This window comes from Aythya ferina (assembly GCF_964211825.1).
Source record: "Aythya ferina genome assembly, chromosome: 3".
Classification (NCBI taxonomy): Eukaryota; Metazoa; Chordata; class Aves; order Anseriformes; family Anatidae; genus Aythya; species Aythya ferina.
The window spans coordinates 8,019,972-8,047,548 of NC_140298.1; the positions used below are offsets into that span (position 1 = coordinate 8,019,972).

At 39.0% G+C, this 27,577-nt stretch overlaps 1 protein-coding gene across 3 annotated transcripts in view; it reads right to left on the reverse strand.

The window, feature by feature from the left end:
• SPTLC3 (serine palmitoyltransferase long chain base subunit 3) overlaps positions 1–27,577 on the reverse strand; it is a 97,746-nt gene that overhangs the window by 24,856 nt on the left and 45,313 nt on the right. For all 3 annotated transcript variants that reach the window (XM_084515158.1, XM_084515159.1, XM_084515157.1), the window contains 4 exons: positions 26,976–27,124; positions 16,056–16,180; positions 14,474–14,567; positions 3,735–3,840 (listed from right to left, as the gene is read on the reverse strand). In XM_084515158.1, the coding sequence (XP_084371284.1) occupies positions 3,735–3,840; positions 14,474–14,567; positions 16,056–16,180; positions 26,976–27,124 (474 nt within the window). The remainder of the gene's footprint in view (positions 1–3,734; positions 3,841–14,473; positions 14,568–16,055; positions 16,181–26,975; positions 27,125–27,577) is intronic.

Sequence of the window (27,577 nt, forward strand, 5' to 3'; positions counted from 1 at the left end):
TTCTTATGGTATTGGCACTGATTCCCCAGGAACTTCTAGTGCACATGAAAAGGCACTGGATAATATCCAATTGATCAGAGAGCTATTTTCTGAGCTGGAAGGAAATATAGAAATATACCCAAATTAAATTAAAAGCAGGGGAAAAAATCTGTTTCGATCAGTTTCTAGTGCCTCATAACTCCTGCCCTCATCCTTAGTCTATCTGACTCCTAGGTAAATATGTGTGCAGGAGAGCAGAAGTCTACCACAAACCGTGTAAGAACATAGTAACTGATTAATCCTGAACTGGAAATAGTAGAAGCCAAGAAAAACATTAGCTGGATATTTAAATAATAGAAATATGATTTTGCAAGTCACTTTAATTTATGCCCTGGACACTGCCAAAACTTGTTCATGCTTTTTGTACTGAAGATTGATGGCTGGACGGTCTCTCTGTTTGGAAGGAAAATGAAATATATTTGCTCCTAGGCTAGGCCAAGTTAAGAACTAGCTTTCACTAGTAGTTACATCTACTTCTGATGATTTTTTTCTTTTTAAGATGCTAGAGACATTAAAAAGCAAACAATCATATACTTATTGCTATTTATTTGACATGTAGCTTGGGTGCTTCCCAAGTCAAGGGGCCAATTCTGCCTTTGGTTGTAACCAAGCAAAATCTGTGGCTTATGGTTTCAAACGCAAGTCTGATTTCCAGAAATGCTCATGTTGGCTAACAACGACCCTTTTCAAATTTTGCCAGCTGGTAACTCCAGGCGTATGAGCAGAGTAAACACTTTAACATACCCCTAATGCAAACAGAAGGCAAATTTTTTTCCGTACCATCAACTTCACCATACTACAACTACGGTGTCCCATTTAACAGTATTTATTTAAAATAGGAAAGCTTAGCATTTCTTTTGCATCTCTGGAAAAGGCATTTCTGTAAACATTTGCCAAGCCAAACTTGCAAGTCAAGGTATTTTAACTTGGAGAATGGCTCTGACCAAGTTATTTAAATTCTGTATTAGTTGTTCCCAGAGCAAAACCTCTCTAAGTCCTTGGGAGGGAAGAAAAAAAAAAAAAAAAAGGCAATATTGACTGTTTTAAGAAGAATACATTAACAAAAGTCTGCCTCCTCTTAACACCTTTAGATGAATGTTGATCTGGCAAATTTGCAAGAGAATTAACATTAGCCAATATTGGGGTTGGAAAGTTTTAGTCTTTCAAAAATCATGGGCCAAGAAAGGACAGAACATGTACACAAAAAAAGTAAAAGCACTTCTAATGTGTCTTTCTCCAGCTTTTTTCAGCATGTGAAATGTTATTAAACTACTTAGACTACATGGCTGGTGAATCTGTTCCCAGCTGCGCTCTAAGGACAGATCAGCTGCCTGTGTCTTGCGTTGGCAGCGATGGCAGGGACGCGGCACAGTGGGGTGTGGAGGTATTCTCCCTCAAGTCAAGGCAGATTTGCTTTGCAACCAAACCACAATCTTCAATTTCTGATCTGCTTAGACTAAGAAAACAACTAACCAACCAACCTAGCTACTGTTGGGGCTTGTTCCAGTGACATTAGAGAGCTGAACTTTGTGGGTTTATTTATTTATTTACTTTATGCCTTTCACAAATATTGATGCTTAGGACATGAGTGGTCTTAACGCTGTTCAGCTCTTTAGGGGTGAGTGTGATATAAATGAAGTAGAAACAAAGAAGTATAATATCTGATTCCCTGTGTGTCTGATATTTCTCTGGCAATCAGAAGGAAGTGACATAGTAGGGCTGAGACTCTAAAGGAAATAAAATGTAAGTAATTTGATTGTCAAATCCCATTGAAAAGCAGTAACTTATGAACTGTTATGTACCACTACCAATTCCTCTCTAAAATAAAAATTCCTTTTTGGTGTGGTTGTCTGAGGTTTAACATGTTTTTATTTCACATCCTAACAGATGGATGTGCAAACTTTTGAGAAGGAAATCTTCTTTGAAAATCAACTGCAAAAAGAAAAGCAAAACAATGCTCTATACCAAACATACATCTGGAAAGACAGCTGCAAGTATTGCAACTATCTGACAGTGGGTTTGGCCCACTGCTTAAATGGATCTATGCCTCTGTGGTTACCAATCTACTGTCTTTCTCCCTAGTGGTCAATATCCAGAGCAAAGGATTTAAAAGTGAACAAAGCTCAGCAGCTGGAGCATTTTCTGCAGGCCATGTAACTGATGGCAATATTTGTCAGTAAAATGTTGGTGGTCCACTTAATTTCTGTATGATCAAAGTCCTTAAATTTGAGCTTTCTTTTAGTAGTACCAAGCTATGTTTATTTGCAGTTTTGCTCTGTTTATTCTGGTTGAAAGGGGACGTTCAGCCTGCTTTGGATCAGCTGACCTGTTTCAGCTCTGAGTGACAGGTGTTTAGATAAGGACTGATTTGTTCTCTTTGCAGATGGAAAATGTTAGGTAAAAAGAAAGCGCTGATGACTATGAAGTTGTGATGAAACGAGATTGTAAAAGAGATCTTCTGAAAAAGACTAAGCTGCTAAACTGCACTACCACTTCTCAATAAAATGGTGTGACTGTCTCTCTGCAGCGACTATATTTCAGCAACACATGAAATAATCTCTGCACATAAAGTTTAAGGTTCCTTTCATAAACCATGTCACATCCTGTGAATGATTGGTCTTGCCTCCCTTCTCTCTAGTGCTAGAGGTGCTACTCCTAAACTTCACTCTAAAACTCCTAAACCTTCTACTCACCCTCTCTCATCATCCTTGCTGTAGCCTTGCTTAGATCCCTGCTTCTTCAGCCCTTCCCTCTTCTTCAAAATCTCCAGCTCTCCCTGTGTTCCTGCTGTCCAGCTCCTTGCCCAGCCTCTGAAGACTCCAGTGGCTCCCTCTCCGTGCTGTCCACCGGCTCCATGCCACCTCCCCAGCATCTGAATTCTGACTTGAGCAGTTGCCGGGATGAAGCCCAAGGTGGTGAGCCTGGCTGGTGCCTCTGCTCCGCTGCCCAACTCCAGCGATGGTTTGTCCCTCTGGCTGGGTGCAAGATGCACCACTAGTGAACTGGAGCAAACTGACTAGGAAGTTCTTTAATTACATCATATCGCTGATAATGATGTTACCTGATAGATTCTCAAAGACACCTTTCATTCAAATTCCTCCAGGGACCGAGGTCTAAATGAATACCACTATATAATTCCTTGAAAGTCACTCTTGTTACTGTTTTTCCTGTTAAAGTTTGAGTCCCTTAGATCCAGCACTGATAAACGGAAAGGTGCTGGTATCACTTGGCCAGTGTTTGAGGTTTTAATTTCCAACAGCTGGATAAGAACTGGGCATGCAGAAAGAACTTAACTAGGAATGACACCGTTGTCTTTTGATCTGCTAGTGCGCAACACATAACTCTGGAAAACTCAACTTTGCAAAACTCCTCACCCACTGCAGCTCCATGAATTTTACCACATCTGTGACAACATACACCAGCTGATGATCTATCTTGCTCTCACAGTACATAATAGCCTGCTCCACAGCGATTTTACTAAATCAACATTCAGAACACCACAGAGGACCTAACTGAAGTGAGTAATGCCACAGGGTACTAACCGAATGAAAATTAACAGCTTTATAAGATCACTGAGCATGTTATTGTAAACTCCATTCATTTCAGATTTCTTTCAGATACCTAAGTCAATGATCAATACATCATTCTGTCCTCAGAAATGATAAAGAGTACTGATGTTTCTAAAACACACATACCTGTAAATGCCCTCCACGAGGATGATAATTTTTCTCCATGCTCTGCGGCTTCGAGGCTGGCCATATATTATTGCATCTCTCAGTAACTTCTCGAGACTTTGCATATCTTTATTTAAAAATAAGTAAAAGGAGAATATTAACAAAGATTTTTCAAATTAAATTTTTTTTTTTTTTTTTTTTTTTTTTTTTTCTACCAGTTACTACTTTTTCCTACAGAAAAAAAAATCACATAAAAAAAAAGTTATTCTGAAGATAAAATTCCTTTGCTGGCAGGCAAGAACCAATAATTGATTTTATTTGCCTGAATGCAATCTTGTGATAAGTAGAGTTACAAAACGCTTTCAGTTATGCACCCCTTCTGGGAAATTTCTGAAAATTCTTGGCACGCATTTTTATTTAAAGACAAAATTTAACCACTTTGCTTACGTACTGAGACTAATTGCAGCAATTCTCTGTACGGGTTGCTGATACTCATCATATCACAAAGCTTTTGAATAGGGAGTATTCGGTTGCTTTCCCGCATCACCAAGGGCTCGTGAATCACATGCACTGCTTCAGCAAAAGCTTGAATCAGGCTGCATGCAGTATATCAGGATAGCAGCAAGAAAAATCCTGTCCTTCTCAGGAAGAAAAGCCAGTGAAAAAAACGTTGATGAGAAAGGGAGAGAAAAGTGTGTACAAGTACACAGCATGGATACGCTAATTAGGTGCCAGAATGCTTGGAACTGGCAAGACCTTGATATAAGGAGGCCTGGAGCAATGTTAGAAATTTAGCTGCTTTCTCAAGGTCTGATTGCAGATAAGCTAATAAAATGCTAACAGGAAAGCCACTGAAGTTTTCAAAAACACAGAAAAAAAACAACCACAGGCACAAGAGTCAGATCAAAATGTGACTCTCAGTGCAGAGCTGAAATCAGTGTTCTGGTGTCTGCACATGAACGAACTCTCTCCAGAATGAATTACAATGCTACTTTTCAGGAATCTGAACTGACATTTCAAAACATTTTCAAAGAACACCTTACAGAGACTCACACTACACCAAGGAATGCTGGAGATCAGCTCAAAGTTTTGGTTGGGAAAATGAATGGCATTTTTTCCTGATATGAACCCAGTTTTTCAGCAACACATCTTAACATAGTTACTGTTACCTAAAATTATACAAAGCTAATCTTTAAAATAGAGTTCTCCCCGCTGAAGCAAAGACACCTTAGTTATATTAATGTTGACCTAGAGCTTGGTTTCCACCTGACTGGAACCAGGCAGTTTGCACAGTACCTGTCCATCACCATGAATAACCTGAGAGCTGAGAGATGGCTAGATATGTCCTGAACCCTTATGCTTTGGTACCTTGATGTTTGCTGAGGTCCTGGTCTCAGTGAAAGGTGCATTTCTCAGAAACATCTGTGCCACTCTGCACTTTACAGTGTGATCTCTTGACCTAGCAAGCCCTTGCTTTAACTTGCAAAGCACGATACATACATGATAAGCCCTTATTTCCACTGTGCAATCACCTGCACAACTGGATGGGTTCCCAGATGGAAACGCTTTTAAGAATAATGCAATGCAGACAGCACAGTTTCCACTAGATGGCAATAAAGGAAATAAAAATTCTTTGGTGTTTTAAAAAGGGAATTTATAACCACACTGAGCACGTTTTGTGAAAGAGAGCTGCTCACCTTCTCTTCTGGGTAGATAATATTCAGAAATCCTTTTCGGTTCTGAGAATTAAAGGACTCCACAGAATGACAGAAAGTTCATGGGTTACAAAAATGAAATAAGATATTCAGTCTCAAACTCAAATTTAGGCACAAATTTTAGCATCAAATTTCTCTCCTGAATGTAATTGTCTTTGTCATCTAAATTCCTTTGAGACTTTTGAAACTCCCCTCTGAATCATGCAGGGTGCTTCAATTCAGTATTCTGTCTACTTGTCAGTCCAGATTTGGGGAAAGTCAGCTTACCCAACCTCTAAGCTGAAATCACAGCTTGGAAATTCAGTTTTCACATAAGCCCACAGAAAGAAAGAGGAGAGGCTAGAGAGTTATGAAACGCATATCACTTTTTTTTTTTTTTTTTTAAAGAGCTATTTGAAAAAGTCCATGGATGTAAATAGCTCCTCTGTCCCAATGAGTGTACAATGCAGGACTGCAGATATAAAAGAACCTCTCCAAGGCAGGAGCTTGCCTGACTTTATCCATGACAGTCCTGCTGAAGTTAAGGACATGTCTGCTTTCAGGATCAGGGCTATCTCACTCTGCTTTTGATGTCTCATTCTGAAAAACATGTAGGGGGGCCTTTCTTAAGCCTTTAACAGCCAACACATTAATTTTCTTAGGTGCAAATGAATTTTACTGAACCTTATACTCTGTGCTTGTAGCATTTCATTTGGAAAAGGGAAATTGAAAGGAGAAAAAATATCTATTGCCTTGAATCTACCCTCCAGAAGGCAGTTTCTGTTATTCAGACAAAGTCAAGTTGCTTTCTGTGCACTTGGACTTTCCAGACAGTGGGGTATACTGTGGGGTATACTCAGTTTCAGGAAATAGTGCAACCCCAGATGACTTTCTTCTACCAAATTATTTGGCCATTAAATATGGTTTGACTGGGGGAGGGAGATGTTGCACGAGTCCATCTCGAATAACCAGTTATGGGAAAAATAACTGTCCTTCCTCATTTGACCATCACTAGCCCAGGCTTTTCAGTGGTAAAGGCTAATGACCGTTCACCAGGCCTAGGAGGTGGTGGTAGGAATTTCACTTAGTTAATTACTCAAAGCACAACCAAACGTATCCTTTGCCTCAGTTTCCACCTTATCCCTTTGAAATAGTGTTTGGATTTAGAGGATAAGGTTTCCTAAGCAGGGACTGTGGATCACTGCGGTTTTTAGAATTTAATAGAGACTTGCACAACCCTTGTTTAGGATCTTTCAGAGTTACTTCAGCAGAAATAACACCACAAACTGCCAGTGGGTCAAGGCGAGCCTGGACCTGGGCGGGCTGTGTGTCATGCTGCCTCCAGTGCAGGTGGGACTCCAGGCTCCTGCACGGGCCCCTGCCTTCTCCCAGGCACAATGTGCCTCCTCCTCACAGGTAGACACGGCGTCTCCACCCCTCAGCTCCACATTACAATGCTGGGGACATCGTCACCATTCCTCCGCGTGGGCTGAACACCTCCTGTGTGATGTCAGCCGAATCCTTTTTAATTAGGATAAAAAGGCTCCCACTACCCTTATCGCATTCTCCTTTCCTTCCTATTGCACTTGCCCCTCTCGTTGTCAGTTTCTCACATTTTGCACTCTTGTGCAAGTTCTTTATGCAGACTCTGTGGCTACCTGCCCCTTCCCAGTCTCCCACACAACCAGCTCCCCACTGCTGCAGCTCCTGCCTCTCCTCTCTTGCCCTCTCCCCACTGATACCTTTCCTGGTCACTGTCCTCTCATCGGTGACTCGAGTGCCTAGCTCTGATGCTGTTCCTCCTTCCAAATCCCTAGAGCAAAGGGAAACCACTGCAAGGCTTTCACTGAGCTAAACATCACCTACCTCTGGGACTGTAAAAGTGAAATTTTCAATTTTCATTCTAGTGAAAACTAGACTTTGAAAAGTCTCTGAATGCTGGCAAAGCTCTGAACAGAAAGAGTGCCCTTGGAGTCATTTGCCTGAAATGACAGCTGGGATTATTTTTGTTTGGAATGGTTGGGGGTGGTATAGGGAAGTGGTAGTTACTGCAGCCACAGTAATAGTCTTAGATCCCCCTCCTTAACTCCAAGAAATACACAGCTGGGTGTAAGCAAATAGCACTCGCTCAGGAAAAAGTCCTGCTCACATATGGCAGGTCAGACATGGCTTTCTCAAGTCAGAGAGGGCAAATGCAGACACAGCACACTAGGAGCAGGATATACCAGTCTTCTCTCTGTGGCAGCGTCTGTATGTGTCACAGGGAAATACATGTCAAACTGGATTAGACTGCGGTCGATCTATCTAGCGCAATAATCTTGTCTCTGATAGTGGCCAGAGGCTTCAAACAGGACAAAACCTTAGTGGGTAATGTGCCTTTCATCCTGCTCTGTAATAGCAGGAACAGAGCCCTCCCTTCTGAAATTCAAGGACCAATTACACCTCCAAAGGAAAAAAAACAAAAAACAAAAAACACAAAAGGACCTGTCTCATATGAAGGCACTGTAAGCTTTTTTTTTTTTTTTTTTAACTAATACAGATTTTTGACTAATTTTTACTTATTAATTTATCCCTGTTGTTTTCTCTCCACTTTATTTGTTTACTTGCTTAAAGGCATGTAACTGTATCCCCCCACCCCCTTTTTTATTTTTTAGCTAGAGAATATATTTGCACTGGAACATGAGGGCCTTCTGCTACCCTTTCAGTGTTAATTACAACTCCAGACAGCTGTGCTTTCTCTAAGGCATCCTTGTGGCACACACAAAGTTTAGTTTGACTGAGTGGACCAAGAAATGACATATATGGAATAACAAATTCACCTGTTGTCCAAGCAGGAACCATTTTGTATGGAAACCTGAACAGCTCATGCCTGCATGACACACAGCTGTCCTCAAACACCTGAGCTGTGAGAACCCCCAAAAACCCTCACTATTTTCACAACACTCCTGCAAGGTCCATGAGGAGGAGGTAGGAATGTACCACCGCAATCCTCACTTTTCAGATGTGGATTCAAGCGCCAGATTTGAGGTCAGATTTTCATCTACCCAGGGTGCTTGGTTGTGCCTTGCAATTGCCTGCATTCCTCACAGTATCACTTACTCTGATTGCACGTTGAAGTGCCTTTGCAATGAAGAGAACTGGAATTTTCTTTTCCCCCGTGGCCTGATTTCTGTGAGTAGTCACGACATTCTCACAGGTTGCTCAAGCAATTGCAAATCTAACCCTGAAAATGTGACTGCAATTTAGCTGCTTGATGCTATAAGGCAAAAATGCAGTAGAACTAGAAAGAACAAACAAATCCTAAGTCTCGTACAGCATGTCCTTATACAAGCTCATATGAACAGAATTCACCTGGATGTAGTTAGTCAGGAACACCCTCATTTGTCCACTGAATGAACAAAGATATGCTCTCACCTGATGCTAGTACAAGGCACAGAATTGCTGCAACAGAAAACCCTTGATAAAAATCATGAGCTGATTAATGGTTAGCTACTTGGTTTTGCTTTTCAAGTTTTATTGGAAAGGTTAAGAGATTTCGGCAAATATTTATCCAAGAAAAAGGTCGGGGGTTCTGAAAAAGTGCTTTAAAATATGTGACATAAAATAAAAGACTGTCTTTGAAAAACAAAAAGAACAGGCAGTATGTCAATCTTTCCCAGGGCCAGAAAACAAAAGCACCCATGAGCATAGCCCCCACATAACTGAAGGGACATCCACGTGGGTCACTTGGGAAGGATGGGAGAGGCTCTCCAGAGCACAAGTCTGGTAGGGATAACATCCTTCTGGCACACACCTAACCAAGGCCAGGCCACTACTGCCACAGAGGTGGGGAGATGTCTTTGCCTCCTGTCCTCCTCACACTGCACACTGGCCATTGGGCTATGCTGCCGGCACAGTTTCACTTCAAGGATAGAAATGCAGCTCTTTTCCAGCTTCCTAAACAAATCACTGCCCAGGAAATGAGGCCTGATACAAACCTTCTTAGTCTACCTGTCTGGAAATGCACCTATAACTCCTATCAATTAACCCAATCAATTCCATCTTAAACCTAGTCAGATTTAAAGCTCCAGCTACTGGGTTAAAAAAATGTTCTAAAAGTATTATTTCTACAGAAGAATGTTGGGAATTAATAGAAAGGATAAGAAAATGGATAAAAGAGTGTTTATTTTTAAGCAACAAACATCCTAGTGATGTGGCAGGTGATCCCAAGATTGCCTCTCTACCTCAGCTCATTCCACTGGCAGCACAACCTGTGATATTCAATGAGACTGGCAAAAGGCTGGCTGATGTAGAGCAGAAATTTTAGAAGGGCCTTCTTACTGCCCAGATGCCATGGAGACAGTGGAGGGGAGGTTTCAGTCTTTGCTATGACTGCCTTCAGGAAACAGGAAAGCTGAGAGTCACCAAATGGCCTCACATGGCTGCGGGACTCTTCCTGAGCATTGTGCTACCGTGCTGTCCCCACCTACAGGGAAAGATCCTGGTGCAAATCAGGCCCAACTGCATGGACATGTAACCCCAGGATCTCAGGTGTGATCCAATTTAATAAATAATAGTAATTAAAAGAGAACTGCTATTCCCACTCCTCAGAGCAGGGGTTCCAGGAGGCAGAGCTTTGCTTCTAACATCCACAAAACCTCACAGATCCCTGGAGCAGAAATACCTTAAAGGCCAAATACCTTGTGGCACACTGCTGTGACCCCAGCAGGGTGAAGACTAGAAATACTGCTAGTGAGAGCCCATAGGAAGGGGACGTTCAGTACATCTCAGTTATAGGACTGGGGTATTCTCCTGAATTTCTCTCTCCTGGATGACCTGTAGGCATGTGCCTGTGCATTTCTCTCAACCCAAGCCTGTAAATTCCTGTCTGTTTACAAGGAAGGGATTGTTCACCTGCAGTCAGGATGCAAGGCACATTCCTATGTCCAAATAAAAAGAGATTTACAGATTCACATCTCGTCTTTGCTCTATTATTCACCTTAAGGTTTGAAAGCTTTCTCACCTACATAATAGCCTTTGAAAGATGAATACGTGGCAGTAATAGATTTAAAATAGCAGTTTTTACTCTATTTTCTGTGAAATACTTTTTATAATAGAATATGATTTCCTATAATTTATTTGAACATAATTTTACTATTATAAGGGGAAAAAAGGAGGGGAGAGATTTAGTGTTAAGCTTGTTAGAAAGGGAGGCTACCAGCACACACCTGTTCATGTTTTTGCACACTATTCAGAAGCAGCTGGTTCAGCTTTACAAACTCGTTATATAATTATTCCTCCTCATTTTGCTAACCATTTATAATAACTGCAACAAGCATTCACACCTCACCTTTCTCCCAGTGTCTCTTCTATACATACGCAACTAAGGAAGTCAGAGCCAAAGTAAATATGTTCGAGGCAGCCTTATCAAAGGTATTACACAGCATTTCAAAAGAGGCTGATATAAGCAATAAGGAGCGTGGAAAGATCCTGCTTACTCAAGCTGCATTCTAACAGCAAAAAGGTAACTTCAAAATCTGCTGCCTGATTTAAACTTTTTGTTTGGTTGGTTGCTTACTCTTTTGCACAAAGTGTGTCTCAGGCACCAGCGGTGGTACTGCCTGGCATCCTCTCTGTTGTCTGCAGCGCAGGGCAATATTGGGTCAAGTGGCATGCGTGTGGGGCTTGGCACAGCTCCAGAGGAGATGAGCCAACTCATGCCAGCGGACAACTTGGCTCCGTACTTACAAGCCAGAAAGAAAAGCACATTAAGCCCTAATCCTCTTTGGGATTGGATTCAGATTTACTCTTTTCTTCTGCGCCTTGCTGGAAAATTGTTCCAACCGGTCAACAAAGGGCCCTAGCCAAGCCTTTGACACAGTAACATCCTGCAGTTAATGCCAGGAGCCAAGCTCTTTAAAGGATCATTGATTTCCTTATATGAAAAGGCACACATCAAACCCCTCTCCATCGAAAGGAGGAGGTGGAGGGTATTGACCTTTTCTATGAGAATGCAGAGGAGTATTTTAAAAAGACAAAATGCATGACTACCTGATGCTGAAATTAATGCTTATCAAAGTTCTTCATGTGATAACTCAAGGTACAAAGTTTTCTATTCATCCACAGGGCCAATTCAGCATAAGGAACCTCATTTTCTCATCAGGCAGTATGACACGGATAATGGCTTAATTCCTGTTTGTGAGCATGACAATGACAGTACTAACATAGCTGGACATTTTGGGCGTGTGTTCGCACACCAGTGTATATCCTGTATATCCATGAGTGAGAATAATCATCTGGGAGCACAAGCAACACAACTCTGATATAACAAAACAAACAAGTAGCTATTTAACTGAAAAGAAAAGAACCCTCCCAACATAAGACGGTAGTTTAGGCTATGTATCCCCTTACAGTCATTTGCTCTACTGACTTTCATTATACTACTCTGACACATCCATAGAGAACGATACTGTCTGTTTCATTTTGTGTCAAACTACGCACCCTACACAAAGGTAGTCCTGCAAGATTATCATTTCCACTGCTCTACTCCCCCAACACACATCCTATTTTCCCCGAGGCAAAAGGCTCATAAATGTATTTCCGCATATAATTTTAAAAGCTACAAAACAACGTTTTTTCTTTGCTGATGATAACAGGTGACAATTGTACCTAAAATGGATAGTATGACTTGACTTGTTCTTCCAGATGTGGTCAAGGATATCTGAAGGATGTTCTGCTTCTCTTCCACAAAGTGCCAGGGAGATCCCTCACACCAAGGTCCATCTGGCCCAGTGGCCACCATCTCTGATGGTGGCAACCAGAGATCTATTTAGCCTGGGCACTTTGTATGGTCATTTTCCCTCATTTTCCTCCATTAATCTCAACTGACATTTTAGGGATGTTGAAAGACATCCCTGGTGATTTTTTTATTTTTTAATATCCATGTATGGATCTCTGGTTGTGATTTTTTCTAATCCCTTTTGAAACTCCTGTCCATTTCCACAATCTTCTTTAGCAGGAACTTTTGCAAGTTTACTAGCTACTATTTAAAGAAGCACATTTTAAATCCATTTAAAATTACCTTGAATCACTTTCATTAGGTGCTCCCAAGTTTTCTTGGTTTTGGACGAGGATGATTTCTTGATGCATAACTCATGGGTATGATTAAATAAATAAATAAATGAGAGTAAGAAACTTTCTAACTGTGGAAACATGGAGAGGTTCACAGTGGGCTGACAGAAAAATCCTGAATGTGTGAAGCTTCTTCACACAAAGTGCTCTCTAAGCGCCACTTCAGATAAGACTCGGGCTACAAAATTGTGATGAAAAAAGGTGTCACTCAAATTTCAAACGGTATTTGCAAAACTTTTCACAGTTTCATTTTGAAAAATAAGGTGTTAACTCAGAAATATCATACAAGGCTGACTGTGGCAGATCAGATCTCTAATCTAGAAAACAATGGCCTTTTCCAAAGCAATATTGACTAGGCATCCACTGATGTTTGCTGAGACCCTCAAAAGGACTGTCTAAATTTTTCAGTGCTGGTTTGATGCTTTTTGGACCAGTAACTGTTATTTCTAGGGTCACTCATTATTCACAAAAGAACATCAGCTTTCATCTGGCATTAGCTCAAGTAAAGGCTGGTTGGTAACAGCTTCTTGGGAGAGGAGTGAAATATTGAGGGATGGATAAAGACTGAATTCCTTAAAGTGAGAATGACAGCCCAAAGTGATGTCTTCACTGCTTGCCTAGCAGCTGAGAGAAATACACTCCTTAAACTGGAACATTCTTTGAAATGCTGTGGGAAGCAGCATAAGCCAGCTGTGCTGCATGCGGCACTAGATGGGTGGAGAAGCTGAGAATATTTGGATTTGGTTAGTGATAGATCATCCCACAAAGATCAATGCAAACGTAAGTTTGAATGGGATAAGGTACCAAACAAACTAAGGAAGAGTTGAGAGAAGACCGGTAGAGCAACCATGCCTAGCATATCTAAATTTGTGGAAATGGAACAAGTTGGGGCTTGCTATGGGCTAATATACGAATAATTACTTTTGTAAAAACATACTGATACACATGATCATTAATTCTTATATGATCTTCAGGAATTGCTTCTTGCCCAAATTATGAATAGATATTAATTATAACAACGCCTTGTATTATAATTACAGTGTGCTTTTCATTCCAAGGGATCCTTAGGCCTTTTATAGTGTATGTATAATTCATTTTTGCTCACCTCAGGGCTGAACACAACACAATAACGAGAAGCGACCATATTAGTTATTAATAAAGGTGATCAGACCTCTTTTCTCATTCCTCACCACTTCTCTAGCTTCTTAACCTCTGTTGCAATCACTGCCTGGTGGCAGCAGTAGGGATGCAAAGAGGAATTGCAATGGGGATTAAGGGAAAAGAACCAGCTCCTGTCATCAAAGCCAGTCACAATGTCTCTGACTGTGACCACAGCAGCATTAACTAAATAAAAGTTAAACGCATGAGTATTTTAGAAGATAATTACGCGATTGCAAAGGTAATACATTACGTTAGTGTGATTTCTATCCTAAAATTATACTTCAAAGAATATTTGGATGATGCTTTTAATGTAACCATCTACATCTTTGCTATAATCCCCCTCCCCCCCAAAAAAAAAAAAATCAGGATAGCTGTTTCAAAGGAATGTTACATTAATGTAACTCTGGTTGCACTGAACCTGATAGAAACAGAGGCAGGAAACGCAGAGTTAATTTCTGTAAGTTTGTTCATACTATTTTGCTGTAGTGACATAGTGACAATATTTATGGCAACACTCAGTCACTTAGCATGTCAAAAAGACAACAAGGAGGTTAAGACTCCAGATTTCAAAAATTAAGATCCAACTTGATGTCCCAGATCATGCAGAATGGCAATTATTATCTTATACCGTTATTTTCTCCCCCATTGAAAACCATTTAATCTTGAACAGTTAATTCTTGTGCCTGGATAAAAGCATTATCTGGGAACAGAAAGCAGAGCATGCATTGAAAGAAAGCACTCTTGCCTTTGAGGTGTGAACATCTGTCTCTAAACATTTCCAACTTCAATACTCACTATTATGCTTGAAGATTCTAATAGTAGCACCTGAAAGCCTCGCACCAAGAACAAGGGAAGTGTGGTTCAACTCATCACTTAAAATGAGGCAGCCCTGTGAAAAAGGAGTACAATCAGCATTTGCATGAACTGGGAGGCTGTTGACAAGTGTGTGTGTTTCAGCATACATTTATGTCTACAATATAGCACTGCACCAATTAAACTGTAAGTATCAGATGTGAATTGGAATTTTTGCCACTTTTATGAGCGAGCAAAGACCCACTGCAAAGGCAGACAGAAAAAAAGAAAAGGTTGTATTTTCAGGAATTCCCAGGAGGTGCAAAGGGGCCAAATATTTCCTGTAACTAGAATGTGGTGAATAACCCTAACAGAGATCAACTGCTTTATATGAAAATCAAGTGATGTTTGTTCTTCTATTATCTGTCTAAAGTCTGTGTTGTGTGTCCAGAAAAATACAGCCAACCACCCAAGTAGCATGACACTAAGGTAAGGAAGAGCGATACTGAGGCTGGACTGACATCAACACTTTGAGCTGCAGAAATAAGATCAGGTTGGGTTGCTGCTGCATAAATTCCACGTCCATTAAGACACAAGTGGAGCCTAGGCACCAGGCAGAATCTCTCCCTCTGGTAAATGAATATACAGTTCACCTGTAGCATATTTCTCATTAATTAACTCATATTCCAAAAAAGAAAACAAGTTTACATCTAAGAAATGCAGGAGAAGTACCTTTGTGTGTTATATCAACAAGAGTCAGCATTTATAGCTGAAATTCAAGCTGGAACCCTAATTTAGTTCTCCTTTCTATTGTATATCTTTTATGGTTTTGTTTCATTACCCAGTCAAAGGACAATACATTAGGCAAATACTTATTTTGGAAACACAGATTATGCCTTGGATGAGAGATATGTACACAGATCTGCCTAAATACTACTATACAGCATCAGCAGTAAAAGCTAGGTATGTACATCTTGACAAGAAAATAATAGCTGCTAGGCTAATTATAGGGGAAATTTAAGAATAAATCTCCCAAACATATGGCAATTACATAATACTTGCAACATATAACACTTCATAATGATATATAATATTAACAGATACTATAGTTATATTCTACATAACACATATAGCAATATCTTTATGCCACTTGTATCTAAATATCCCTGTACAATTATTCCTGCTCAATTTCTGTGCAAGTAGGTAAAAAAAAAAAAAACAAAAAAAACAAAAAACAAAACACAAACAAACCAGTCCCAAATTGTTCATCCTATAACACCTGAGACATGGGAGGCAACGTGCTCACTTTTTAGGAAGAGGTGACTTGGTTAAGAGAACCTGGATAATCTTAAACTGGATCCCTAACCAGATGCTAGATGTGTGTGATAGGAACACCCAGAGCTAGAAAATATGACAAAGGAGCATATTACACGCCACAAGGTTGTCAGCATTATGACCCAGTGGTTCCCAATATCATGCTTTTTTTCCCCTCAGTCAAGCCTTTCTATTTAACGCTTGCCCAGAATACTGCTTTTAATACAATTAATAAACAACAGTTCCATGTGTTCCTTCAGGAAGTACTCACCTTCCCAACAAGGGCTGGAATATTCATTGAATTTGTTGCAAATCCCATGCCAAACACCATAGCATCATCTACACCAAGGAACTTGGCCACAAGTTTCTCTAGTTCTACATGCTTGTCTAAGGTACCTGCAGAAATATACAAAGAATCTTAAATCTCATTAGACTGAAAGATTTTAATTCTAAGGACATAAAATATACAAAAGATCAGTCGAGAAGACTGTTATTAACCTATTTTATTATTATTTTTTTTATTTCTAATTAAGTTTTTCCATTTGTATCTGGTGCATGTGGAATACAACGAGAAAAAGGATGCGAACAAGCTATTACTAATGCTAAAAATATTGTTGCTGTTAAGATAGCAAAGCAGTTGCCTTGGGGAAAAAAAACAAAAACAAAAAAACACAAAACACTTCAATTTCTCATAAACTACATCAAAAGTTGTTGCTATCTTGAAAAGTCATTTTCTTCTCCCTACTCTTCCCTCAGTGAGGAAAAAGCCCTCCTCCTTTTTACAGGAAGCATAGGACAAACAACTTGAACATGTTTGAGTTCTTTTTGGATGAGAAAGCACAAAGTTACTACAATTAAATTCTTCCATTTTTTCTTGTGTGCCTGTATGTATACAAAATTTTTAATTATTTTGTTATATGGATAGACAAATGAAAGTTTTTTTCCATCCTTTTGTACTTTGGAAGGTAGAAGCCATGCCACTCTTCATAAGTGATAGCAGTTCTTCTTTCTTCCCTCTCATCAGTCAAACAAATGCCAAGGCAGCAACTGGAGAACCTTCCTTATTGCGTTTTACTTATCTAATATTAGTGCCTGGAGGCTCCAAATCAAAAATGTTCTCCAACTGTCCAACAAAAGCAGTATCTTTCCCCACCAACTCACAAAGGAGGACAACAAAATACAAAGGGGAACAAACAGGGGAGCAGTGTTGAAGATATTAAGATAACAACTAACTTTGAACAGTAATGAATCATCTCAGCTTGCCAACTCTCTAGTCTTTGGCTGGCTGTGCATTGCAGGTAGCAAGGCAAGAGGAATTCTTACAGGGTGATACACGGGAAAGAAAAGAGTAGCCTGTGGATTCTGACAGCATTTCTCCTATGAATAAACAGGGAACAGAAGAAAATATTGAAGAAGTGAACATCTCACTTCACTTGAGATGCACAAATCAATGCCACAATAATATAGGTAGAATGAATTACAATTAGTGAGAATAAGAAATCTGTGTTTACTGTGATGGCCAAAGGGCAGAAGAATGAAGGAAAGCAGAAGCTTGACTGAGTGCCTTGACAAGAATGTCAAATCACGAAGATGATCTTACCTTTATCATGGAGGGAAGCTCAGTAAAAACAACAAAAACAAAATGGCAGCAGCAATGCTAACTCAGCCGTTGCAGCAAAGTAGTGGTTTTGTTAATTTTTCCTCATTAAATATCTAGAACCTCCAGTAAACGTGAGCTGACTGTGCATGAAGGTCCTCAAGGATGGCTACTTTTTGTATTCGTAGATTCCAGGATGTGCATGGGTATATGCCAGCCCTGTAAACAGCCAGTGCTTAGTAGCTGAGCTCCACAAAACACAAAAATAGTTTCAGAATTGAGCTGTCTGCTGGACAGGTCACAACCATGTGTGCGGGAGGCTCTATGTTGACTTGTAAGCCCAGTAGGTCTCAGCGTATATTTCTAGTTAGCTTTGTGTTTGATTTTTTCCCTCCAACTGCACTAGTGCTCCTTACAGATGCAATTTTGTCACTGAATGGCTACGGACAGATGAAGATTTGAAAGGAAAGTTCTGGAGCCAAGCACACTGTGGTGACAGACTATATCAGAAGTAGGTTTGTGAAAGCATGAGAAACAAGCAGTGCATGCTTTGCAAGGCAGTCATTTTAAAGCATGAGAAAATTGTCCCTGACTCTACCGGGGTAGATCTGAAACTACTGGGGTGGAGTTAAATTGCTTTTTGGGGTTGCAACATGTTTTCTGTTTTTACAAATAAGGAGTGCCTGACTCACTACAAATTATTCTGGTCAAGCATCTATTAGATGAACCAGAAAGGAACAGCACACTTTTGACCCAGTTTTAATGATTGCATGATGGGGAAGAATCAGACTTCTGAAAGTGACCTATTCCTACTTATTGTCTACTAACCTTAACACATTGAACATAGATGGTATCGTATATCACTATTGTCTACAAATCCTGGACTACAAATTGGAATCAATAGAGGTTGGTTTAGCAACCCCAAAACCTGAATGACAAGGATTTGCAAAATCAGCCCTAGGTTTGAATTACTTTAATCAGAATGGCAATACTGTATGTGGGTAAGGTGAGGTGTTAGAGCAGCAATATGATAAATACCCATACTGACAGGGGCAGGTTAGTGATAGCCATATACGTTGTGAAGAACAGATCTGAAAAAGCATACCAGAGTGCATTTTCCCAGTTTTAGAGGAAAAGGGGTATTTATTTAATGAGTTATGCAATTATTTAATCATATCAGAAGATTTCTCCATCACAGGTCAATCTTTGGGCACCATGTAAACTGCAACAATTATATCACAACCATTTCCACTGGGGGGAAAATGAGAGAATAGACATGCTTTATTGGAACAGGACTTGTCCACTAGCATTCCCAGTTGGTCACAGCAACAACCCCAAAAATCACAAGCAGCATTACCAGATTGATGTGAATCTGATTTGGAGGAACTTCCTACAGGCACAAGCTGCTATGTCTCAAGCTACATAAGAAAGACAGTAATTACAGTGGTCTTTGTTAAACACAACCTTATCAGTACCAACTCAGGTATCAGAAAAATGTCTTCAGTTGTGTTGGATTTGACCAGCATTATGACCTAGTGAATGCAAAATGGTATACTAGATATATCGTTATTAATACACAGGTACACTGTGTAAATGGATACCTTCTGTACTTGTCCTATACATAAATACAGACATCCGAATTTTTTCCCCATACTCTGCCTCCTCTGATTTTTTATTTTTACATTGACTACAGCTTGGTTTGACCTGAGAAATGGGATATAACTAAATGTACATCATCCTACTGAGAAAGATTTAAGGTGAAAAAGAGAAAGCTACCTGCACCTTTAAGAGACAAATTAGTTTCTTTTGAAAGCTATTCCTCCCTCATGAACAACTGTATGCAATAGAGGACAGCAGGTGTTTTGTTTCAAGATTATATAAATATTATGGAAAGTAAAATCAAAGATCTTATCAAAAGCGGGGACTTTCACAATATTAGCTGCCTCCGCAGATTCCCACCCTTCTCAAAGTAAATCCCCTCATTTTCAAATGCTGGTGACCTAGTTCCCTCCCTTAACTCGCCATTTTGGGGACAGGGAACACGAACCATGCTCTGCTGGGGCAGGCTTTCATAGTCTTACCGATGCTCTTGGACTGAAGGTCACTGTCAGTCTACTGGATACAAAAAGCTTGAAAATTCACTTCCCCCAGTCTACATATTTTACTATTGAGCTTTGACACTTCCTTCAGCTTGAATATGGTGGGTAATACCACTGTTCAGTCTGCCCAATATAGTCTTTCAGGTTCTTACAAACCAATGACATGTACTGGTTAAACTGCGAACATTGGCAGCAGTATCTTTTAATACAATTTTTCATTTTGATTTCTGAAACCCAAGGAATAAAAGAAAATGTTTGCTTCAAGATAAACAAAAGCTAGATGAGTAAACTGATAAAGACAGAAGTTTTTATCACTGAAAGAAAAAGAACAGATTCCCATAAAAGTCAATTCCACATATGAACAGCAACTGGGAATCCTGATATGACTCATTAATGCGAATAAGAATCATTACTCTATGAAATCGATGGTTTGTCAGAGGTACCTTTAGCTGCATGGGGAACAAAACAAGACACCTAAACATCCCTGCTACACTGGAAACTTCAGGTCACAAACTCATTCTGGTAAGGTATTTGTCAGAGATTAAAATAAATAAATAAATTACTGAAACACATACACATTTTTACAAAGGAAGATCAAATAAGTTCCTACTGGAAGATGAAGAAAGAAGATGCAGTAAGTGTATTACTTTTTCACATAACTCTACAAGACTGGATGATCCAGATGGTATCACTGTCACACAGAGTCCACTAGAGGAGCAAAGCCTAAATTTGTTGGATGATACACAGTGATGAGAGGCAGAGGAGCACATAGCAGTGTTATGCAAATGCCTCATTTATGACTGTGTGTGTATGAAAAGAGCCCCTAAAGAAGTGGGGTTTGAGGAAGCATTTGAAATAAAGGAAAGTGTTCGCATATTCTTAATTCTGTTCTCACCTCACTGGGCTTCCATACCAAAAAGATACCACAGGTGTCACAGATCCAATAATTTACCTGTGTTACTTACTGATTCTCAGAAAAGCAGAGATTGATTTTAACAAAACTTCCAGTTTAGTTTGGATCTTTTCATTTTTTTGGATTTTGTCTACCTTTATAAATACACAGCTGAAGTCCAACCTGTCTAGTGTCAGAGAACGGACAGCAGCATCTGAAGTGTATAAATATCTGTACATACATAGATAACACTATATATTGGAGATCTTTTAGGTTTAAAACAGACCACACAACCCTTATTTACTCCTGATGCCTTCAGTTCTACCTGCTGGAAGTCAGACTGTTTGGAGCTTAATCATACTTTACAAAGCATTCTTGTGCAGTGAAATACCAGGAGCAAACCTGGCCCTTTGATTTTAAGTTGAATCAGTTATTTATGGGAGAATAGGCAAAAAAAGGAAAATGATGGTAGCAGGAGATGACAAAGAAGGAAAATTCCTCATTAACTGTTTCCTAATCTATACTCTGTCCTACCAGAAAGCTGAGATTATGAAATATACATACACACTAATTCTCATTTAATATCACTGCATTTTTTCCTTAAGTTTCTACCTAGAAACTCTGAACTATAAGAACTTTAGTTCCTTATCATTTCCTCCTAACTAAAAAATGAACCATTTATTTCTCTGTGTGTTCAGTACCGAGTTTAAAATGTGCCCTTGCTTTTATTAAAGCTATGAAGTGGTATAAAAGAAAATACAACTATTTATACCTTCTTGAATTTGCTACTAGAAATTCCTATTAGGCCTTAAAACCTAACGGAAGGATGTGAAGGGGATGAAGCTACTTTTGTAATTTAAATGTTGGCACAGGCTTTCTGTTCTGCTTTTTAGAAATCGGATAATCAAATATCAAAAAATGTCAAACAAACAAAAAGCCATACAACCAAGTGCAAGGTAGGCATTTAAAGGTAAGCTCCTAACCATGTCCTCCAGAATGAATCATCCTGCAAATGTTCTGTGCAGGCTCCGTCTTGTCTTTTGGTCCAAGACTTAATCACAGGAGAAGGATTTCAAAAAGGCAGTAATCCTGCTTGGCTGCTTAAATAGCACTAATGATACATTTGCTCCTGTTACTCATGTATATCATCTCCATAAGGAATCATGGTGAGTTCGATAAATAGAGCACTGGAGCTACTGGCTGCTCACATGACAGCCCCATCACAGCCCTGGCAATAAGCCTGGGAGTGGTTAAGGCACAATAATCTGCTTTATTAAAAAAAAAGTTTTAAATTACCGATTTTATTCTCATCTGCAATCAGCAAGCAAGAAGGAGCTTTAAATAATCATTTTGCAGACATTTGCATAATTTCCCCTTAATTTGAAGTTACATTCCATCGAAAAGTCTGACCATAAACATAAGAATGACAGGATGTGCTCAGACAAAAGGCTTGTGAGCCTGTCTCCAGCAGTGGCCAACTCCCACTCTAGCCATTAAAATGCATTGATTTGCAAGGAAGGTAAAGACTTTACATTCAAGCTGTCATTCTTTTCACCATATAGAGGGAATACATGCTATTTCTAACTTATTTGGATACCTATTTGTTATTGTTTTTAGTATGTTAAAAATAACACTTCTGAGAAGATTAAAACAAATGAAATAGCTTTTTGTTAGTTTGCATGAAATTACTTTCCATGAAATTAAATGTTCTAAGTACTCCAATTACTTGAGTAGGTGGTTTTTAGTTACCTAAATCCTTCAGAATTCAAAAATTATTGCCTCAGATCCAATTTTTATTCCTGTAACAGTGGAAAACAGAACTTCCTACTTTTCCTGTCCAAATTGGTTCCCTAGTCAAATGAAAAATGGACTTTTTCTGCACCTGTAAGAGACTGCTGCTGACAAAAAGCTATTTTAATTTAAATTAGGCCCATGTTCAGTTTTGTCTGGTGTGGTGGGTGCAGGTCTCTCTTGTATCCTTCCTTGACACCTCAGACGGTTAATGGAGCATCTTTTCCTCTGGCTTCAGTGAGTTTAACCTTGCCATTCCCAGATGCCCTCAGAACACTCTTACCATTGTAGACAAATCCTTTTATCTTTCCTCCCAGCCTGTCCCTCTGACCAAGAAGGTCCTCATTCTACATCTCCACCTCCTCTGAACATTCCTAAAGAATTCCACTTAAATTTTCACCCTCAAAATCCTTCAGGGATTACTTCCATCACATATGCCATGCAGAACAGAAAAGTCAGATAAGTGCAGATAGCCACTTTCACACATTCACTCAAGCTACTGCTCTGAGAAGACATGCTCTGGGTACATGTGCCCCACTTTCTTGCTGGTCTCTCAAGTCTCCTCCCTTAATCTCTTTTTAACCTTTGTGTCCTCAGGAAGGCTGAAGACAGACGGGTTACTAACCTCATGAACACAGCTTCCTTGGTTCCTTACACTCTTCCCTTATCATGATGTCTAACTTTATAGAAATCTGAATATGTGCACATTCCCGATTCAAGTCATATTTGTATCATGATTTGCTAGCCCACAGGTGCAGTGTTAATGATTGTACAACAATAGTCATAGGCACATCAGCAATAATACTTAACTAATTACATAAAATAGTGCTAAGCAACTAGTATTAGATGCACTGTGCCACATGAAAGGTCCCCTTAGCCCATTACTTTTCATCTGACAGTCACCTTGTATCAATGTCTGGGGAAGAATGAAAGCAGGAAAAGCATATACATACACACATATACACATAAAAATAGCATCCCAGCTTCTAACTAATCTCATCAAAAGGATATCCTTAATCAGATAAGAGTTCTGGTATTTTTTGTGACTATCAATGATCTCTGCTCTGTACATAGCCTGTGTCTGCTGGAATTCAATGAAGTGTTAAGTTTTGGCATCTAAAACCTTATTCGCAATGAGTTCCTCAGGTCTGCAAGACCCCTGGTTGAAGAGCTGCCTCCTGTATTTAGATGGAAATCTCCTACCAACTTCATACAAAGTGCTGTAAGTCTTGTAGTGGAAGAGAATCAACAGCCAAATCTGTCCACTCTTCCATGTCATGCATCATTTTGTAGACTTCTGTAATTCCCCCCTGGGCTCTTTTCCAAGCCTAATGCCTGGCATTTCTGACAGCTGAAGACAATTAGCTCAGTAGTTCTTTACCCAGAAGCTGTTTGAGACCTTTGATGATACTTTTTGCCCTTTTCTGACACGTTCCAGTTCTGCTGAATGTTTCTGACCAAAATTTTGCAAAGTACTTAAGATGACAGCAAACTATGCTTTTATATAGTAAACTATAATAAACTATGCTTTTATATAGTAAACTATAATAAACTATGCTTTTATATAGTAGCATATGGAGATTCTATGGTTAACTTTCTGTTCACTTCCTAATTATATCTAGTATTCCTCGTAAGGGGGTGTCGAGAGGCAGGAGACCTTTTCTCCATTAACACTAGTGACAGGACCCGCGGGAACGGGGTTAAGCTGAGGCAGGGGAAATTTAGGCTGGACGTCAGGAGGGGGTTCTTCACAGAGAGGGTGGTTGCACACTGGAACAGGCTCCCCAGGGAAGTGGTCACTGCACCGAGCCTGTCTGAATTTAAGAAGAGATTGGACTGTGCACTTAGTCACATGGTCTGAACTTTTGGGTAGACCTGTGTGGTGTCAAGAGTTGGACTTGATGATCCTTAAGGGTCCCTTCCAACTCAGGATATTCTATGATTCTATGATTTGGTTTGCTTTCTGACCATCAAACAAGCAGCTAATGCTTTCACAGAACTACTACTTATAAGCCTAAGATCTTTTGTTCCTAAGGGATGATAGTTTGCTTGGGCTACAAAAAAAAAAAAAAAAAAAATATTTTTCTTTCAGATTGCAAGTCCCACAAAAGCCTCAGGAATGTGTCTTAAATGACACTGTTATGCTAAGAAAGTGATTTACTATTATTATAATTAAAAAAGAACACAGGATTAAAAATGGTGAAAAAAGCCTAGAATCTTCTTATGGAGAGCAAATCTAGAAGGTCAGATGCTATTTTTATCAGGTTCCTATGCTTTTGTACTTAATCAGGAATGTCTGTTCAATTGACGTATGGACTATTATTTTAGAGAAAACATGAGCAGGGCTTCACAGTTCTCACTGAAGTTAATTTCTGAACTATGTTTAGACACAGTCTGAAGTTACTTTTCTGAGACGGTAACTGTTTCACATTCACTACATTTCCTTAATAAAATAGTGTTTTGTAAATATAAATATGATATGTTAAAACTTTTATATTAACTTATTCTGAGAGCAAATGGCCTGCAACAACATTCTGATGTGACAACATTCCACAATCTGCACAGTTAGGAAAGGGGGAGTTTAGACCACAGAGGACAGTTTTACCATCATGTATTCTTTCAAACATCACTCGTAATCACTGTGTTTCTTTTCTTTTCCTTTTAATTTGTTTTTTAATTTTTTTATTTTCCCCTCTCTCTGAAATCTTCTCAAAGCAGTGGAATGATCCTTCTTATAAAAAGAAACCTACCACTGCTCTGAAAGAAATCTTGGTAAAGCCCTGAGCATGCCAGACCCTTAAATGCACGTAAGCAGAACAGCACATTTAGAGCCAATTAGTTTGAAATTACTAATACGTTTAAGTGCTTCCTTGAATTAGGATAGTCAATTTACAATCTACAGGCTCCTACAGCTCACTGTATTCATACTTCACACCACTTCAGTTATTTTTGTGTGGCCAAGTTAAAGTTTTGAAATGTTATCTGCCCAATAACAAAATCATTCTGTTCTATTTTACTAAGATGAAGATGCCACTTACTTAAAGAAGAAACCTTCCAGAGAGCAGACCTTTCCCTTTCTTCTGAAAAAGTATATTAAATAATACAAGCAAACAAAGAAATTTAAACATAACTTTTCAAATCTGCTTGAATGTGAAGGAGAAGTGCACATGTGGGGAACAGAAAAAGAAAAGAGGGTATCCACACTGGTAACAAGCAGCTATTTTCCTTAAGTTGTTTTATAAATTTAAGGTAGATAGGTTCTAGATAGGAAGTAACCATTGTGCAGAACTGCTCCACACAGCAGCTTTTGTATCTCCACTGACCACAGAAGCACAGGACCTCTACTAGCTGCCTGGGAGAAAATGCTATGACTGCTCCTCTATGTGACTTAAGCCAGGTCTTAACACTATGCTTCTCTATTTTAATAAATCCTCCCAGCTCATCTGCTCCCTGAAATTCACTTCAGGATTATTGAACAGGAATTCAGATAAAGAGAAAGTCCTAGAAATCTGCACACTGTGGCTGTTGAAACAGACTAGATGGAGATGACCAGTAACATCTAAAAGACACAGAGATGTGGTGCACAGGTACATGGTTTAGCAGTGGACTTGAAGCGTTAGGTGGATGGTTGGGCTTGATGATCTTAAAGGTCTTTTTCAACAGAAATGATTCTATGACTTAATATTTGAAGACTTTTTTTTTTTTTTTTTTTTAATAAACTAAAAGCCATTGCAAGTCTTCCAAATTAAAGAATTCCAAAGGCAAAAGATAAAGACCGACAAACACCAGACATATTCTTTGAAGTACTGAAAACAACCCAACACATTCTCAGACAAAATAGAATTCAAGGCAAAAAGACACAGAGAAATGTTCCTTGAATACCTTAGATGACTAGTAGTGGTGACAACTTTCAAGCATGCATGCAATTCAGGTTAAACAATATATTGCAGTCACCACATGGGTCACCTACAAAAAGAAAGTAGGGTCAACCTGTAAACCCTCTCAGTGTGTCGTCAATGACAATTTTATTACTGAAAATCAAACCATGATGACAAGATAAGTAATAACAAGGTTTATTTTTATTTTATTATTTTCTTCTCCCTGGAAATGAGACTTAAAATGAAAGAAATGAAAGAAATGAAAAATGAAAGAAATTAAATAATAAAGTTTTTGTTTTTCATGAGATTTTGGGAGGAAAAAAATTTGCTACGAGAGATACAAAACGAAAAAAAAATCAGGTTGTTGGATAAAAAAAGTCTATAAAGGACTTCTCCATGCTGTGAAGCCTACTTTTCCCTTTTGACAGCTCCCAAGAAAGTTAAAGCTTAGAGGAACACCTCCTCCTCAGTTTGGATGGAAATTGCTTTCTCTGAAATGCAGGCTGATTGCACTATTAGAAATGCATAATTATATCCACATTTAATAATGGTTTGGTAAAAGGATTTGTATAAAAATATAGGATTGAAGATAACACCACATGCAGCCCAGAAAGTGAAAACACATTTATTTCTTAAAGGACATATCAACTCAAAAAAGTGAGACGAAACCTTCCTGAATTTCTTCCTTACATGCACACTGGAAATTTTTACTTTTCTAAAAAAATAGTAATATTTTTTGAGTAATATTTAAGAGTAATATTTTCTCCTTTGAAAAAAGTCCTTACATTATAATTAATAAAATATCATTGTTAATAGTCAAACAAGTACTTGTTGATATGATTAAAATTCTCTAAGTTTCCAGTTCCTTCAAGATACCTGTATGAAAAATCATATAGTTACAGAAACATTGGTGGCCATCTAGCTGTTTACTCACCCATTTCTTGTCTGGTACTGCAGATTCCTGTTCCATACTTTTGTAACTCTTTGGTTACAGTTTTCAAAGCATTAGGTTCTGTTTCTGCAAAGCCGAGGTAGTTATAAGAACCCATATTGATTACGTTCTTGATAGTTCTTCCTGTAAACCTATAAATCAAAAAAATTTTTAAAGAATGCTGCAACCCTCCCACGCACACTAAATGAAAACAGAAGAAAAAAATCCCAAATCTTGTTCCACTGTTGGATTCATATTTGGAATTGACAATCCTTATATAATTAACATCCTACAAGTTTTTCCAGCCTTTCCCTTTTTTTGCCAGGTGAAATGGCAATTTCATGGACCAAAACCCAACCAACCAAACCAAAAAAATTATTGTTAGTGTAGCCAACCTGCACATTATCTATATGGTAAATTTTCATATCATTTAACTCAATAACAGTTGTGATATACTGAAACCTTCAAGCTGTAAACTGCTTAAAACTCACTGCCAGAGACTCACTATGCAAGTTAGAAGGAGTACTTATGCAATGCAAGAAATTATTATTTAAATCCTAACCAAGGGATACAACAAACTTAGTTGCAATATTCTGACTAAAGAT